The following is a 16,201-nucleotide window of genomic DNA, read 5'->3' on the forward strand; positions in this document are numbered from 1 at the left end:
TATAATTTTATAAACTTGGGATGTCCCAATATTTTAAATTGTTTAAATGCTTGACATAATACAATTTGCGCTTTCAGTTTTTCTTTTTTGTACCGACTTCTCATTCATCAAAATAAATTGCCATTTCTGGAAAACAGCACTCGAATATGTCAAGCAAAATATTTAGCATTAATTGAAGCTCTGAACTGGGTCTCGTTGGAGATCATCAAAATGATCTGTGATCTGAGAGATCTGATGCTTCCCTCTCTTTCTAAGTGCCACAGTGACATAGTTTCGGCCTCTTTCTATTACTGAGGCATCCATCTCTCTCTGTCGCTCTTTATTTTGATTGAAGCATTTTGCTTCTCAATTTGTTATTATGCAGCGTTTCCATTTTCGCTTTAATCAGTTGCAATTTTGTGGAGGGAATTCTACGGAGCTTATCAAGTATACTCGCCATGCTATCGCCCTAGTATTTGTACTATTTATAACCGACGCTGTTGATTAAGTAATTAATACCCAAACACCCCGGTCGAGTGCCTAACTGTGTAATTGCCCCGATTTCCAATTAAGACAACTTTACCCAGAGGTGTTTTTCTGTTTCTGGCGAGAGGGAAATCTGCTTCCCTGGAACATAATTCATACTCTCCAATGTCCAATGTCCGATGTCCGCTACCTCAGTAACCATTTATCAAAAAGAGGCTGCCTCCTTCACAACAATGGAAACATTATTCGAGTACAATGAACTGGTCCGTCGGCGCAGAGGAAAAAAATAAAGAAAGATGGATCCAGAGGCCACTTGGAAAGATAAAGACGCGAATAAAAGCGAAAAAATAAGAAAATGCTTTCCGGCAGCATTCGACGTGTGTCATTCATGAACCCCACAAGACAAACAAAAGCGACAAAAAAAGGTAAAATGTCTGAAAAGAAAAGCAATCCGCAAAAAAAAAGGCACGCCAACAAGAAATTGGTCAACAAACGTAATGCCAAAATCGTATACTTATAAAAAAATAATAATAAAAAGGAAGGAGTAAAAAAAACCCAATGATTTTAAAAGCTGAAATCGAAGCATTGTTTGCTTCGAACCCGCGACCAGTCAATGACATTGCCCAGACGAAAACAAATATCAACTACAGTGGACAATCGATACCGAAAATAAGTAATTTAAGTAGATTATTTCCATTGAAATTGGTTATATTTTTGGTTTAAGATTAGTCTAGTTCCGTGGTTTGGTCAGAACTTTAAAGAGCCTAAGAACAATTGAGAATTTAAAATCGTAACTTTGGTTTGTAGGTTTTATTTTTGTAAAACTTCCGCATAAAATTGCTCTAATAATTACAATAAGTTAATAACTGCGCTTTATAGTATAAAAACTATAATCTCTTTCAATTCATGGGTGTTCCACCTGATGTTATTTAAGGTTTGTTTTTGCAAGCTCACTCCAACACTCCAACGAATGTTCACCCCACGAGTGTACCTTAAGTACAAAATAATAACAACAAAAATCGAATAAGAAATCAACAAGCAAGCCAAACGCGCCCCTCGATTTCTGTTTTGGTCGCCATTTACAACAAAACATTTAAAAATACACACGAGACGAGAACAAACAATAAAATGTCAACTTATTTTTAACAAACAATGGGTACATGCCATGCAAGATGTCAAGTGCATGCAAATCAAATTGAGTCGATATATATTAACATATATATTCATATATATATCTATATGTGGGAGTGATCTGAGCGATTAGAAGCGACAGTCATGACATTGTTAGTCACTCGAAGAACCAATAACCAATGCTGATCACATTTGGTGAATACAATTGAAATTCTGTGTGTTAAACGTGATAAAGTTTAATGATTTATTTACGGCACTTGGGAAGTTGGGAAGCAGTATCCCAATACGGAAATATACCTATAAATAACTATATAGCTGTCTAGTATTTATGGAGGAAATGCGTTTACATTTAAGTGTTTAATTTTTATTATCTAACCCATGCTAACAAGTTAATGGCCACATTAAAAATTAACTACATTTCGTGTTTATAAGGTTAAAATATATTTATTTTCCTTGAACCATTAAAAATTGGTCTTTAAATCGGATGAACTTGGCTCTACTTATTTAAAGCCTTATAAAAATCTGTCCTCGCCTTGTCACCCAGAAAATATCCACCTCCACTTTAGCTTTTCCCCTCTTCAATGAAATTTGCATGAAGCAACGAAACGAATGTTTTGAATTATTAATTAAGAAATTAATTGCGCGATACCAACGTCGTCGACGAATCCGAACTTGGCCCCTGCGACATTCCAGGCCATGCGCTTTCATTTTGCAACTGCACAGAAAACAAAAATATTCAAATAATTAAATATTCAACAACTACAAGAAAGAAAGCTAAATTTATCATACCCTTCCAGCTCGAATTTGGATCAGGAAGCCGAATCCTTAATTTATCACAACTTGGCCAAAAATGCATTTATTTCCATTCGGAAAGCTTTGCTGTGCTAGTTTTTATTAGGCTAACAAATCTGCATACTAAATATAATAAAATACAATTTTAGATTTTTCGACAAATTTTGACAATTTTAATGATGTAACCCCTTAAAAAATTTTGAATTTTGGTAAATTTTTTAAAAATTTTATTTTTTGGACGGACATGGCTAGTTCGAATCGGCTGTTGATTCTGATCAAGAATATATATGATTTATAGGGTCGGAAATGACTCCTTCACTGAATTTGCAAACTTCTAACTAAAATTATAATAATATAATAATACTATACTATAATAATATAATAATACTATACTATAATAATATAATAATACTATACTATAATAATATAATAATACTATACTATAATAATATAATAATACTATACTATAATAATAGCAAGGGTTTAAAAAACATAAAAAATACAAATATTAGCAGTCTAGTAAAAATTCCAAATAAATTCTAAGCAAAAATGGAACTAAAATTCCATAAAAACATTAAGAAATGAATAAAAACAATTATTTAAATTAAGCAACAAAATGGTTTCTTAAATGTTTGTAAATAGTTTCAAGTTCCTTTTCTTCCCTAGTGATTTCTTTATTAATTTGAATAGATACTTATTGTTTACAGTGTCTCTGGGTAAATGGGTGGCCCCGTGGAATTCAATTAGCGGGTGCCATTGTCTGGCAATCAATGGATATGGGCATACTTTCGACCCCGATCCATCTCCATCCACATCTCCATCTCCATCTCCATTGTGGCTTGCCCATTGTCCAACCTTGTGCTGCAGGGCAAGTTATCCGGTCAAGAGCTTCTCCAGCGGGACATTTGCATATCTTTCACACTCCGTCAAGCCGGATATCTTGCGTATGAATATATATATATAACATAAATATATCTGGTGTCTGACGGTGGCAGATGATGCACCCGTGCTCCCAGATCACCCAACTCCACCCATTTGACCCGATGAGTGAGCAGTTCCAACAAAAGACTGCTGCTGGTGTCGGGAGCGGAGTGCGTAAGCGTAATCTGCGGGGCATTACGAGGCAGAAATTAATCAGGAAATAAATTATTTATACCCATACCCCTATAGACGTTTATAAATACATACATATATCTGGCAAAGTCTGGACTTTGTCTGGTGCTGCCAAAAAACATTACATTGTCGGTGGGTTTGCTGCTTTGTGACAGTGCAAAAAGAATTCCAACGAAAACTGAAATCCAATTTCCTTTATGGCTTAGTTATAAGCGATTATAATGGTCATTACATCTGACTTTTTGCCATGAGGAAAATAACAGAGAATTTCCATTGAAAAGCGAGAGAAAACTTTAATTTTTAATGTCTTTTTCCTTTCCGATTTTTGTTCATTTCAGCATTTGGCATGCATGTGTTTTCCTCCTTTATTTTAGTTTTCCCGTTTTCCTTTTTTTTCCCCCATTACACAACTTTTGTTTTCTACTTGATTGCATTTTACTTTTGATTTTCCCCTCCTTTCCATTTCCATTTCGCTTTCCAAGGCGAAAATCTCTTGGCGTGAAATTGTTTTCTTGCTAAGATTTCGATGATCGATTGTTTAGTGCATTGGAAATGCATTTTAACGAGATTTTTCCATTTTATTTTCATCGATCTTTTTTGGCCAATGCACTTTCAATGTATAGAAAATGCAGTAGTAATGGCTAACAAAAATTGAAGAGACCATAAAATGACTTGGTCATAGCTGCCATTAAATGCGGTTTCCTTTTCGTTATAGCGCAATGAATAGTCCTTTTTATTATAATGTATAATTAAATTGTAAATTGATTGCTTATCTGAAAAGATTAGGTAAATGCAACGATTTCTTTGTGATTTGTTTTTGTCTGCGATTTAATTATAAAATGATTTATTACATACCTCACGGGCGATTTATCAGTGCAAGTCAATAACCCTGGCCAATTCTTGTAAGATAGATAACACGACTTTGTATCTTTATGATTGTGAAAATTTGTTATTAAAGTATTCAGATTTAAAATAAGGTTCGCCCAAAAGAAAGTTTTTGTAAAAGCTTAAATTGTATAATTGATTAAAGCTTTAAAATAGCAACAAATGCTTCGATTTATGTAGTATTATTCTATCATGAGGTAATATCTACCAGATTGTAAATTAATCCCCAGTAAATATGTCATTAAAATCTCTCTTATATTAGGTGCAATAATCCTATTTATATATATTGATTTTCATACTAATCCAGGAATCCTTTCCCCCTCTCCTATTCCAGACTCTGCTCGCTGACAATAACACGGCTGTCCATTCTAACACCATTACCAGGTGACACCACCTCCCTGTCGCTGGCAGTGAAGATGCAAAGCTCCAAGCGAACGCTGCGGAGCCATGAGATACCCATCAATGGCACTGCATTGACCTCCTCCGCCTCGCTGCAGGGCAATTCCCCGCTAGCAGCCGGGATTGGGGGAGGAGCAGGAGCTGGAATGGGTGGCGGTGGAACACCTGGTAGTGCTGGCACCGGAGGCGGTCTGGGCGTGGCTGTGCCCTTGACGGAAACCGAGCTGGACTTGCACTTCAGTCTGCAGTATCCGCACTTCATCAAGAGAGATGGCAATAGGTAAAGCAAAGTGCTGTGATTCCACTTCACTGAAGCTCTAGTTTCACACTTTTGAATTCAATTAAATCGGATTACATGTATTTGTAAATATTTACAGACTGGTTATTTTGCTGCAACGCCGCAAGAAATACAAATCACGCACCATTCTGGGCTACAAAACCCTGGCCGAGGGCATCATACGCATGGATGCAGTGCTCCAGAAGTCAATGGACATGATCATTGAGCTGACGGCTTCCGGAAAGAACGGCAGACCGGGCACTGTGGTTGCTTGCCTGCGGGCCGAGCGTGTCTCCTCCATTCCAGTTGACCATGACAATAAGAACAACAATAGCGTCCTGCTGGCAGGTGAGTCTCTTGATATCTTAAAAGGAAAATGTAGTCCCTGAACTTTAAAGAACTTGATAACTGAACTAAAAGAAGTAGTAGTTTGTATCTGTTTAAGTATCAGTATAGTTAAATCACTGTAAGATGCTGCTTTAGCGATGGAACACAATGTAACCCACTTAAGTTAACTTAATTTAAACAAAGTTATTAGTTTCTCTTGGTAACCAATGATGGCAAAGGTCAAACCCAGTTCATAGTATTTCCCGCTGACAAAGCTGTCCACTTCGATGAGCAATCCCCTGAACCCTGAACAGTGCTAAGGAATTTATTGCCAAATCCATAAAATACAAATAAATGGACCCACGAGTCAGTCCCAAGACCCAGTCCAGATTAGAGAAGTGCTAATGACGCAAACTGGGCAATTAATGGCCCAAGTGGTGGGGCCAGGAGACTGAAGCTGCCGCTGCTGCTCCACTTCATGACGGATGAGTGGCTGTCCCTCTGGCATCCGTAGATCAGATGATGCTCCCAATTTAGGGGCTGATGTTTATGGTAATTGCTTGTGAAACAATTCTCGTGAATGGGAGGAGGGAGCGTTAGGTGGCCAGGAGTGACGTCAGCAGCTACATCAGAGTATTCCCCCCATCGCACACGCATTTTCGAATTTATGCCATGAAATTTCACCATGACCACAACTATGTTCGTACATACAAACCATTGAAAGGCAACCCCCACATGGCAACAGAGGCCTCCTCCTCATCCACATCCACATCCATGGCAATCTAATTGAAATTATATTTTTCAGCTATTTCTGTTTGACAAGAGAATAGCGTGCGAACCGAAAAGAGCTGGCTCGTCGAGCGCCTCCGAGAGGAAATTCAATTATGAAAATAGCGTTGGGCGAGTGGAGGAAACTCATTTACCATGCGGTTTCCCATTGGCAACATCTGGTGTAGACCTTAGGAACTGGGGAAAAGCCAAGAGCCAGGGTAGGGGGTTAATCCAAGGAGTGGCAATTTAAGATGAGATGGAAAAAGGGCAACCAGAGTGGAGCTCCCGTTCGCTGGCACAGAGATTTTGCACTGTTGCCACGTCACTCGGTCAGGGCCAAGGTAAAGGTCAAAACCCATTGCAGGGCTTCACCTTCTTTACCTGGCTTCCAAACCCCACCCCGAGCTGATGAAATATGTATGACATGCAAAATTGAATCTCTGCGACGTGATTTTCTTTTCTTGGCCCCCAAAAACTTTGCAGTTTCTAATGGCCCACAGACAGAGATCAGAGGAGGCAAGAGGGGAGATTAGCTCTCACATTAGGTCACCCTTTCAATGGGTTATAGTTGGGAGTGCTTTTAGCCATATTGGAATGCTTTAAAGGCCATTCAAGTCTTTTGTTATTGAAATATATCCTGAAAGTTTACTCTTACTTTGAATTTAAATTGTTTACTAGTTTCTATTAGCAAATTCTCACCCATTGACATCAGTAACTCATGCTCCATTTGTCTTAAATCATTCCCGTGGAGGATTGGTCAGGGATATCCCCACTTCTGGGAATGAGTGAGATGGACTGGTGACTAGTGGCCATCAGAAGTTCGTTGGCAAGGGGCCAGCGCCCAAAAATTTGGCTCCGTTTCAATCCATTTGGTGGCAGTGACAGTGTCAGGCCCAATTCTCCACATGCATAGTGTGAGGAACAGCACTTGAACCCGAGCTAAATGAACCTACACTCCTGTTCATAATTATACGACACCTATGAAATTTTTGTTTCAGCGGTCGTAGGAGAATGGAAACACACAGTAGATCAAAATAAAGTATGCCGAATAATAGCATAAGGAGTTGTGCACAAAATGCGCCATTCTTATCCTTGATTGCATCACTCGTTTTCAAGTAACGGTAAAAAAAGCACACACGCCCTGATTTAGGCTACCCAGAAATTGTTTCAAAATGATACGACACTTTTCATTATTTTTGTTTACAGCTAATATTTTATTGGTTTAATTGTTTATAACTAAATATTAATAGTTTATAACGGCGCCTTGTGCTTTTCCCACTTCAAAAATTCTTTTAGGCATTGAATTTTTAGGGTTTTTTAAGATATTTTGGTCCAAGAGAGACCATTGTCTTAAAATTTCATTTTTGAGACTTTTAACAGTCTGAAATTTGTTGTTGTTGGCGTAAACTCGCCTGGCTAAGATACCCCAGATGTTTTCAATCGGTTTAAGGTTAGGAGAGCAAGCCGGCCAATCCAAAACATTTATTTTATTGTCATTGACGAACCGTTGCGTCTCTTTGCATTCGCATTATCCTGCATAAAAACATAATTTTGGTCCTTATTTTGATCCGAAAATGACAGAGGACGATCTTGTAACATATTTTTGTAGTCTGGACTTTTCATTTCTGAGCTTGTAAAGCACTGTTCAAGCGTACCAGACGCATGAAAGGCTCCCCAAGCCATAACTGATCCGCCTCCAAAATTGCATGTTAGGAACATAAGGGGATCCTTACCCAAATCAAGCAAATAGGGACGAAACCCATCTGGGCCATCTAGATTACATTTTTTCTCATCAGAAAAAATTATCTCAAATGTAAAATATTGACAAAAACCATTATAACCAAAATTGAGTAAAAATTCCACATCGAGGTCCAAAATTGTTTTCGGCAAACTGAAGTCGTGCTCTTTTGGGCTGCGGTTTTAATATCGGAATTTTTTTTAAAAACTACTCTTACAATATTTTCGGAGCTTAGTAATGTTCGTCAGATAGTCCTACGGGACACAGGACGACTGCAACACGCAGAAAGTGAGGCACACGATGAAAAAGAATTGCTTGCATTGTTAAATACTCGACGTTTGTCGCGATCAGATAGCTCCGGCTTTCTTCCAGAGCTACGCCTGACACCGTACCCATCCACATTTTTCAAAAATTTGGCAATAATACAGCGTGTTCGACCCATCTGCCGGGATATTTGGCTAACATTAAAGCCAGACTCGTTATACGCCTTAATTTTTCCCTTCTCTTCTTCGCTTAAAAAGCTACCATGCGGCATTTTATTAAAAAATGAATAAAATATTTAACAAAATTATAAAAAAACTAATCAGCACTAAACCTTCCTCTTTAGCCGCAATAATTGAAATGTGTCGTATCATTATGAAACAATTTCCGGGTAGCCTAAATCAAGGCGTGTGTGCTCTTTTTACCGTTACTTGAAAACGAGTGATGCAAGCAAGGATATGAATAGCGCATTTTGTGCACAACTCCTTGTGCTATTATTCGGCATACTTTATTTTGATCTACTGTGTGTTTCCATTCTCCTACGACCGCTGAAACAAAAATTTCATAGGTGTCGTATAATTATGAACAGGAGTGTATATAGGGAGCACAGGAGGAGGAGGAGGAGGTGGACAGCAGGAGCGTGCAGACACAGACAGCTCTGTTAAATTACTTTGGGTCTCGCTTTCTAATTTGCAAAAATGGTATTCAAAAGCAGAAACGAGAGCAGGGAGAACCGTAAGAGCATGGGAAATGCGAGGAAAACCTTTTTGCCTCAACCTCAATTGGGTGTATTGATTTTCTCTTTATGCGGTCCGGCCTCCAAAAATGCTGCTGATGGCATTCCGTTCTAGCTCTCGTTGTTTGTTTGCGGGAAAACAGAGTGCACAAAGCGAAATACTAGGTGTAATTATGGGAAATATTCTATAAAATCAAACAAAGAAGTTATAGGATAAATGTATATAATAGAAAAGTCTTTTAATCATGTGAAATATAGAATAATCTAGGATATGTAAGCACTTCTTTCTCTCTGTGTGGTGCCTAGGTGTGCGCCTGATTGCCGCAGGCCTGTTTTGCTGTTGTTGTCGTGGCTGCTTGTTGAATATGTTTCGCCCAGTTACCGCCCATTTCCACTCCCAAACCTATACCCAAACCCAAACCTCTTTTGCTCGCATCCATGCCCGCAGGTGCCGGGCCGAGTCAGGCACCATTAGGTGGACGCAGGACGCTCCTTTAGCCAGGCAGCGGAACTTGTTTTGTGGGTGGAACTTTTAAGCGTGCGCCATGTTCAGCTGATGAATTTTCCATGGCCATAAGCTGTAGTGGTGTTACAAACAGGAAAAACAAAAAAAAAAACAGAAAACAAGAGGTCTGTGTAGCATAGTTCCCTAGTTTCTGCAAATTGGAAAGGATTAAAAGAAATCACTCCAATGAATATGCAAAGTGCGCATAAATGTTTAAAACAGAAGGTTTTGGTCCATTTATGGTTCACGGGTATTAACCTGAGGGGGGGGGATTTGTCTTATTTCGGGTTTTAAAAGTTGTTATTTAAGGGATAAGTTTGAGAAATTTGAAATCACATGAAAAGAAGTCTGCTATACTCACAATGCTGCCTGATAATTAGAATCCTGAATCCTGTATCTTCTCAGTATAATGTTTATGGTGACATTTCCTAAATCCTAAATAAGTTTTCTTGAACCAAAAACGAATCAATCATAAAATGTCTCATTCCCTGAAACCCATCTGTTTTTCTCTAACTTCGATTAAGGTATTATAATGTATGTAGAGGATAAAGCCATGCCCACACCCTGCTTAGCCTTCGGCTGCAGGATCCTCTAGCTTCTCCTGCTCCTCCTGCTGGTATTCTTGTACTTGTGAAGCTTCTGCTGATGACAGCTCCGACAGCTTTTTTTTTCTTGTTGCCGTTGCCGCAACGACAGGAATTAAGTCATTTGTCCTTGAGTGCCAGAGATAAACGCTGCAAAGAACTGGCACTGTGGAGAAGAGACGAACAGAATTGACAGACAGGCAGGATGTTCTGCACCTCTAATGACCGACCAGCCACCCCAATATATATATATATATATATATATATATTCTGTATAGTATATAGTAGGTAGTGAGTGCTCCCCCTATATAGCTTTTTTGCCTTCCCCAAACCATTGAGTGGTTAATGGCGAAATGCGTGAATTATGTCGAGAGTATCCACATTGTTCACTTCCACTGCTGTTGCTATCCTCCAGCCTCCGGAGGCACCTCCTTCTCCGCTTACCCCATCCATTGGCTGTCATCTAATGACAAGATTCGTGTTCTGGCCAAGGTCAAACCAATGTATTGCCTTTTTGTGCCAGTTTTTCTTGTTGTTTACCCGGCACTTTATCGTTGGTTCAAGGGTATAATACATATAGTGGTTTTCCTTAGCCAAAGCTTGTTTATGTATTTATATTTTTAGCCGAGTTATCTTTGATAAATTAAGGTTGTTCTGTTATTTCAGACATATTCTATTTCCTTTAATATTCACTTCAATCTGATCATTATTTAAGTGAAAATTACATCACTTGTGTGTGTGTAGTGGACCAATTGATGATGATCCGTAAATATAGAGATTATTTCGAGGGATTTATCGCGAAAATGACTTTAAATCGATTTTAATTTTCTCCCGGCATACAGCTGTTGCTGTTGTTTGTGGTTTATCTGACCTCCCGCATAGATGTGGAGAGCGGTAGACACTAAATCAATGTCGCTCGTCGCTTTTCAGTATGGTTTTCATTACTCATACGCAGCGTGGCACCAACCGAGCGTGGGATGAACGTGCGAGGATGAGGAGGTGGTGGTCTACTGAGGAGGCTGAGGTGAACTGTGCTGAGTTGTGGGCTTTACCCATGACACATCTTCCGTTGCTTTGGGCAACACTTTGTCTGATATTATTATTGTGCCTCCCTCTCGCTTTGTTTACATGCTTTCCAGCTCCCTTGCTGTTGGGGGGAAAAGCACTTTTCGTGGAAATTCCTTGGACCAGAATGGCAACGTAGAATGTATGCGTGCGTTATATAGTCGCCTTCTTGGAAGAGCAGACAATGTCCCGAGAGTGGTAGACGGGTTATTAAGGTGTTTACGAATTGCATGCAATTATAAAGGAATAGAAAACCCGAGTCGAGTGACGGTTTAAAAGGAAAACAATGCCAGAGAGACATCATTAACTTGTCTGCGTAATTGCAGCAACGAAGATAAACAATATAATAGCCCTCGAGTTGGTTTCCCATATGCCACCCAGCTCCTTCAGTTAATACCTAGCAGATTGTATAGACTATATAGCCCAGATGCTACCGATGGTCTGTAAAAACAATGCCACTGAAATGTGAAACTCTTTCGCTCACACACTATCTGGCTCATGACTGACACGATTTATATCTTCTCCGGTATCTTCAAGATTGGATATTGTTCGGATATTGTTGTGATAATCCAATCCTTATAGAGAGTATGTACATTAATGGATATCTTCTAGTCTGTTGCATCGAATATAGTTTTCTGTAATGGTTTCTCTTCTTGTTTTTTTCGAAGACAACACGCAAAGAGAAGATAAGATGAATGGGGGCAAGAAATAATGGTCAATAAGCCAGAATGCAGCTTCTGCTTTGGCCCCAATTAATCATAGCTGCCAGCAGTTTTTCCCAAGCACTCCATTATGCCTCCCATCCTCTACCTGGCCGTACTGTTTACCTTTCCTAGCCGCTTTTCAGTCATTCCCCTTCGTACTTATCACTTAACAGCTTCGAGGCTGTCAAAAGTTACACTTAACCGGAGTTTGCTCTGCACCCACATATACAAGTCCGCCGACTGTCTCTGGGAGTATAGCTCATCCGCTTGCACTGCCCAGCACGCGATGGATACCAGTTGTGGAGAGACCCGGCGACGTACCGCTTCCACAGACACCCACTGACACCCACTCCCCTCATCCCAAAAACGTTAACGAGAGAAAGAGATAGACAAGAAAAAAGAAAAGCAGACAACACAGTCTAGAGACTACAGAAACCGGCCGGTGAATTGCGTTGGCTAAATGATAACGACAGCAAAACATGCGAGCAAATAAACAAACAAAGCAAGTAGCTAAAGATATTATATGCTTGAATGCCTCGAAGAGGAGATACCCCCTATTTCAAAAGTAAATAAAATCTCCTTTTCGATTAACTAAATGAAAGTAACATTGAATCGGCTTATAGACATACCTTTGCTTAGTTAGGTCTTTCGAAGAATTTAGTTTAATTTATAACTTTTAAAAGGTAACCTGAGAAAACTTCCCCTTCCTAGTGTCCTATCGATATACATTTTATTATATAGGTAGATAAAGACTTTGCGTACACTTGGTCTTAACTAATATAAACGATATATTTTAGAAAACGTCAGAGGTGAGCTCTTTTTATCGGGTACCTTGGGGGGACTCACAAATATAAAATACACCTGATAAGAATTCTTTGATTGCTAAAGACAATAAAGTACAGAGTATAAGCCTGTAATTTTTAAATGCAGGGTAAAAGAAATAGATGAGAAGTGTAATTGAAATTTACTAAAAACGGGAGTGGAAGTAGTAGCCTGTTTTTTTTTTTCGAAAATGAAGTGAAATGGGAGTGGAAATGGGACTGGGAATGGGAAAATGGAGTGCAACAAGTAACAACAGAATGCGATGACACAAATCTTATCGCAAAACAATGTAATTGTTCGATATGAACGCATGTGTGCCCTGTATTCCCAAGAACTAGTTCACACGATTCAGGATCTATATAAAACTTAAAATATACAATGTAGAGAATAGGGATTTTCACACAATAATATTACATATTTTGAAATCTAAACTACTAGTTCTATAACTAAATCTTCAGATATTTAAGTGTCTTAAATATATATATAAGAGTACTTTTGTACTTCAAGATTTCCTAAAGCGGAATTATTTTATTCCCAAAAAGTAATGCACGCGAAGAATGAGAAAATAAACAAATAATTCTCGATTAGAATTCCAAGAGCACAAAAATCAAGAGAATTCGAATTCAATAACCTAATACGTTAAATGTGTGTAATCGATGGGTGGGTGGCGAAAGGCCGGCGCCCATAAGTAAATCCCATATGGGAAGCACCTTCTCCCAAGCACCCTCCCCTTGCACTTTACACCCCCTCTCACACCCTTACACACCCCCCTTTTCGGCGGCACAGTTCAATTGCCCGAATCGGGGCGTAAAAATAGCTTTAATGAGCAGTTCCCATGCCTGTGAGCTTTTGACACTTGTTTAGTAACATCGCACCGAGAGCCACATGTAGATAACGTGTGTGTGGGTGCAGATATAATGAAATATATCGAAGCGCACGTTTACTTGTCCCTCCTTCAATTGCTCATATTGATTTGAGTAATTTTAGTTTGTGTGCGCAAGCAGCTCAACGCCTCTCCCCATGCGCTCGCTCACTTGCTCAATGTCTCACAGGTGTTGTTGGGGCTTTGGCGCTCTCCCACTCTCAGCCCGCTCTTGGCCCGCTCTCTCTTTCACTCAAGGCACAGTGGGACCTACAGAGCAAATGCGGCAGGAAATCCAATTAGAAGTAATAAAATATTAGGTATTTGTCATAGTTATTCCTATTAATATTATTTCATATTATGAATTAAAAATATTATTGTTGTTCCCATTTATAGTTAAGCTGCCAAAACATGAAAGTTTTGACTCATTTCAATGGGCTCAATTTTTGCCTCGCTGTCTGCCTGTATCGACCCACTGTGCACCGCAAGTACACAAAACGTGTGGGGCACCGAGCAATTCATTCATTTCCCCAACAAGCTTAGCGGCTCACACATACGACGCGCGGCACAGAAGAGGCGGCAAAGTAAACGAAAGAAAGAAAGCGAAATAATAATAATACGGGAGATGAACAGATAAATCAGGCGTAGTTGAAACAAAAGCAGCAACAACAGTTAAGGAGACAGTCAACCGTTGCTATCTGTGATTAATTGACGTACCAAAAACATCAACAACAAAATAGCGGTGTGTTTTTTAGGCTTTGAACAGATTTAGTTTGTGAAAAACAAACAGTTTAAAGTGATGAGCTGCGGAAACGAAACCCTAAAAAACTAGTGAATGTGAAAATATAATACAAGTTTGCTGAAAATACAGTGAATAAATGTAATAAACATTTTTTATTTATAACAATTTGTGAAACATCGAATTGAAAACAATTTAATTAAACAAGAAAATGTATGGTTTAATGGATATTTTCATTAAAAATGTGCTCCAAATTAAATACATTTAATTATATTATTCAGCGATCTGTACATTTATGACCTTATAAATTTAAACAAGAAAACATGGGTTTGGCTGATTTTCTACTCGCTCAAAATATATCAATCTTAAAACTGATTTCAGTTAAAAACATAATAAAAAACAATCTAAATACTGTAAAAACAAGACAGTTAACAGTTAATTGTAAAAAACTGGCCATAAACCGAAGACAGTTAATAGCAACAACGCAAAAAGCGGAGCCTCAGAGTGTTACGAATACTTATCCATTACTTATCCCTAAAAAACAATAATAAAATATGTATATAAACGTACTCATGTGATAATCTCATTCCGCAGATCGCGTTGCTGAGTATTCCGACGAGGACGAAGAGGCCGAATTCAGTTCGGGGGAATTCAACGACGAGGCCAACGAGCTGGGCCTGATCCGGGATACGCGGGACTACAGCCATCCGGCCAAACATGATATGCGAAAGTATCGCAACAAGCTGCAACGCTCCGGTATCGAGGACTGCGCTCTAGTTGGCCACCATCCCGGCAGCATCCAGCACCATCATCCCGGCGTGGGCGTTGATAGCGATAGCGAGTTCGAGATGAAGGACAAGAGCTCGTCACGGGCCAAGTTTAGCCGGGTGAGTCACTCTTGGTCAGCAGATAGAATCGTGTAATCCCGGCCAGCTGTGACCCCCGAAAATTGTCGCACACCCGAGAAAGTATATCTACATTATAGCTCGGCCGATATAATTGCGTGGCAACACGTCAGCAAACGGGGGAAATTTCGATTTGGCGGCTCTAAAATTCATTATTCAAAGTGAATAAATAGCACTCGGTACGCAGCTATCTTATAGATTACAAACAAACACAAACAGAGCAACAACCATTCATTAAAGTAGCTAGGAACGCAGGAATGAAAGTAATTTTAATTCGTATCTATAAAGCCAATAATCATCAGGCAAAAATGAAGGGTAGCCCTTTACTTACTATTTATTTCCGTCAAAGATAAATATATGGAGCTTTAATACTTTAAGACAATAAATCGTAAAAAAAAAGTGAAAAATAGTGCCTAAATAAGGTAATAATCACGATCCTGTCTTGAGATAGGATTAAATGAGTCCTCAAACCCATAATCGTGGCATAAACAAACATATTATTTACCTTTCTTTGTCGGAATTTCCCAGAAATAAATCAATGTATCGGTCATTACCATATTATTCACATTTAGCCCACTCTAGTCTTCTGGCCTTGTCTGTTGCATGATTAGAACCTTTATACTATCACCTCATTCTTGCTTCGGCATTTGGCAATTGCGAAATTTGTCAGTTCCTTGCTGCTAACCCAGATCCGCATGCAGCTACAGATACAGATACTTAGATACACAGATACAAATACAGATGGATAGAGAACAAAGAGGCACAGCTCACAAATATGTATCAAAAATGTATCCCTTATAGTATGCAAATAGAGTAGATATAGATATATAGACAGTACGGTTGGGCATGCCCCACCAAACAAGAAAAAAAAAACCGTGGTGGCCAAGAATTTCTGTGGCAAATAGTTGACAATTGTTGGGGCGGCGGCCTTGGCGTGTCGCTGGTTTACTCGACGCAATTTGCTTAGATTCGCCCGGTGGCATACTTTCGATGCTATAACTATATCTCAGGGCTATATCGGGGCCATGGATGGATTCATACAGAGAAAGAGAGTGGGCTGTGATCTAAAAAAGGAAACTCACGGGTTTCCGCATGGCAATAGATGGGAGTTTAGGATTGT

At 39.1% G+C, this 16,201-nt stretch overlaps 1 protein-coding gene across 7 annotated transcripts in view; it reads left to right on the forward strand.

The window, feature by feature from the left end:
- Positions 1-16,201, forward strand: part of KrT95D (phosphofurin acidic cluster sorting protein KrT95D) — a 41,809-nt gene that overhangs the window by 18,328 nt on the left and 7,280 nt on the right. For 3 of the 7 annotated variants that reach the window (XM_020962117.2, XM_020962118.2, XM_086833924.1), the window contains 3 exons: positions 4,721-5,065; positions 5,163-5,410; positions 14,771-15,063. In XM_020962117.2, coding sequence (XP_020817776.2) covers positions 4,721-5,065; positions 5,163-5,410; positions 14,771-15,063 — 886 coding nt within the window. Of the gene's footprint in view, positions 1-4,720; positions 5,066-5,162; positions 5,411-13,957; positions 14,318-14,770; positions 15,064-16,201 lie in introns of those variants that run through there. The other 4 variants (XM_086833940.1, XM_086833956.1, XM_086833947.1 and 1 more) reach the window with 3 other exon arrangements.

This window comes from Drosophila serrata, unplaced genomic scaffold (assembly GCF_035046125.1).
Source record: "Drosophila serrata isolate PLE 108 unplaced genomic scaffold, ASM3504612v1 contig_32, whole genome shotgun sequence".
Lineage (NCBI taxonomy): Eukaryota > Metazoa > Arthropoda > Insecta > Diptera > Drosophilidae > Drosophila > Drosophila serrata.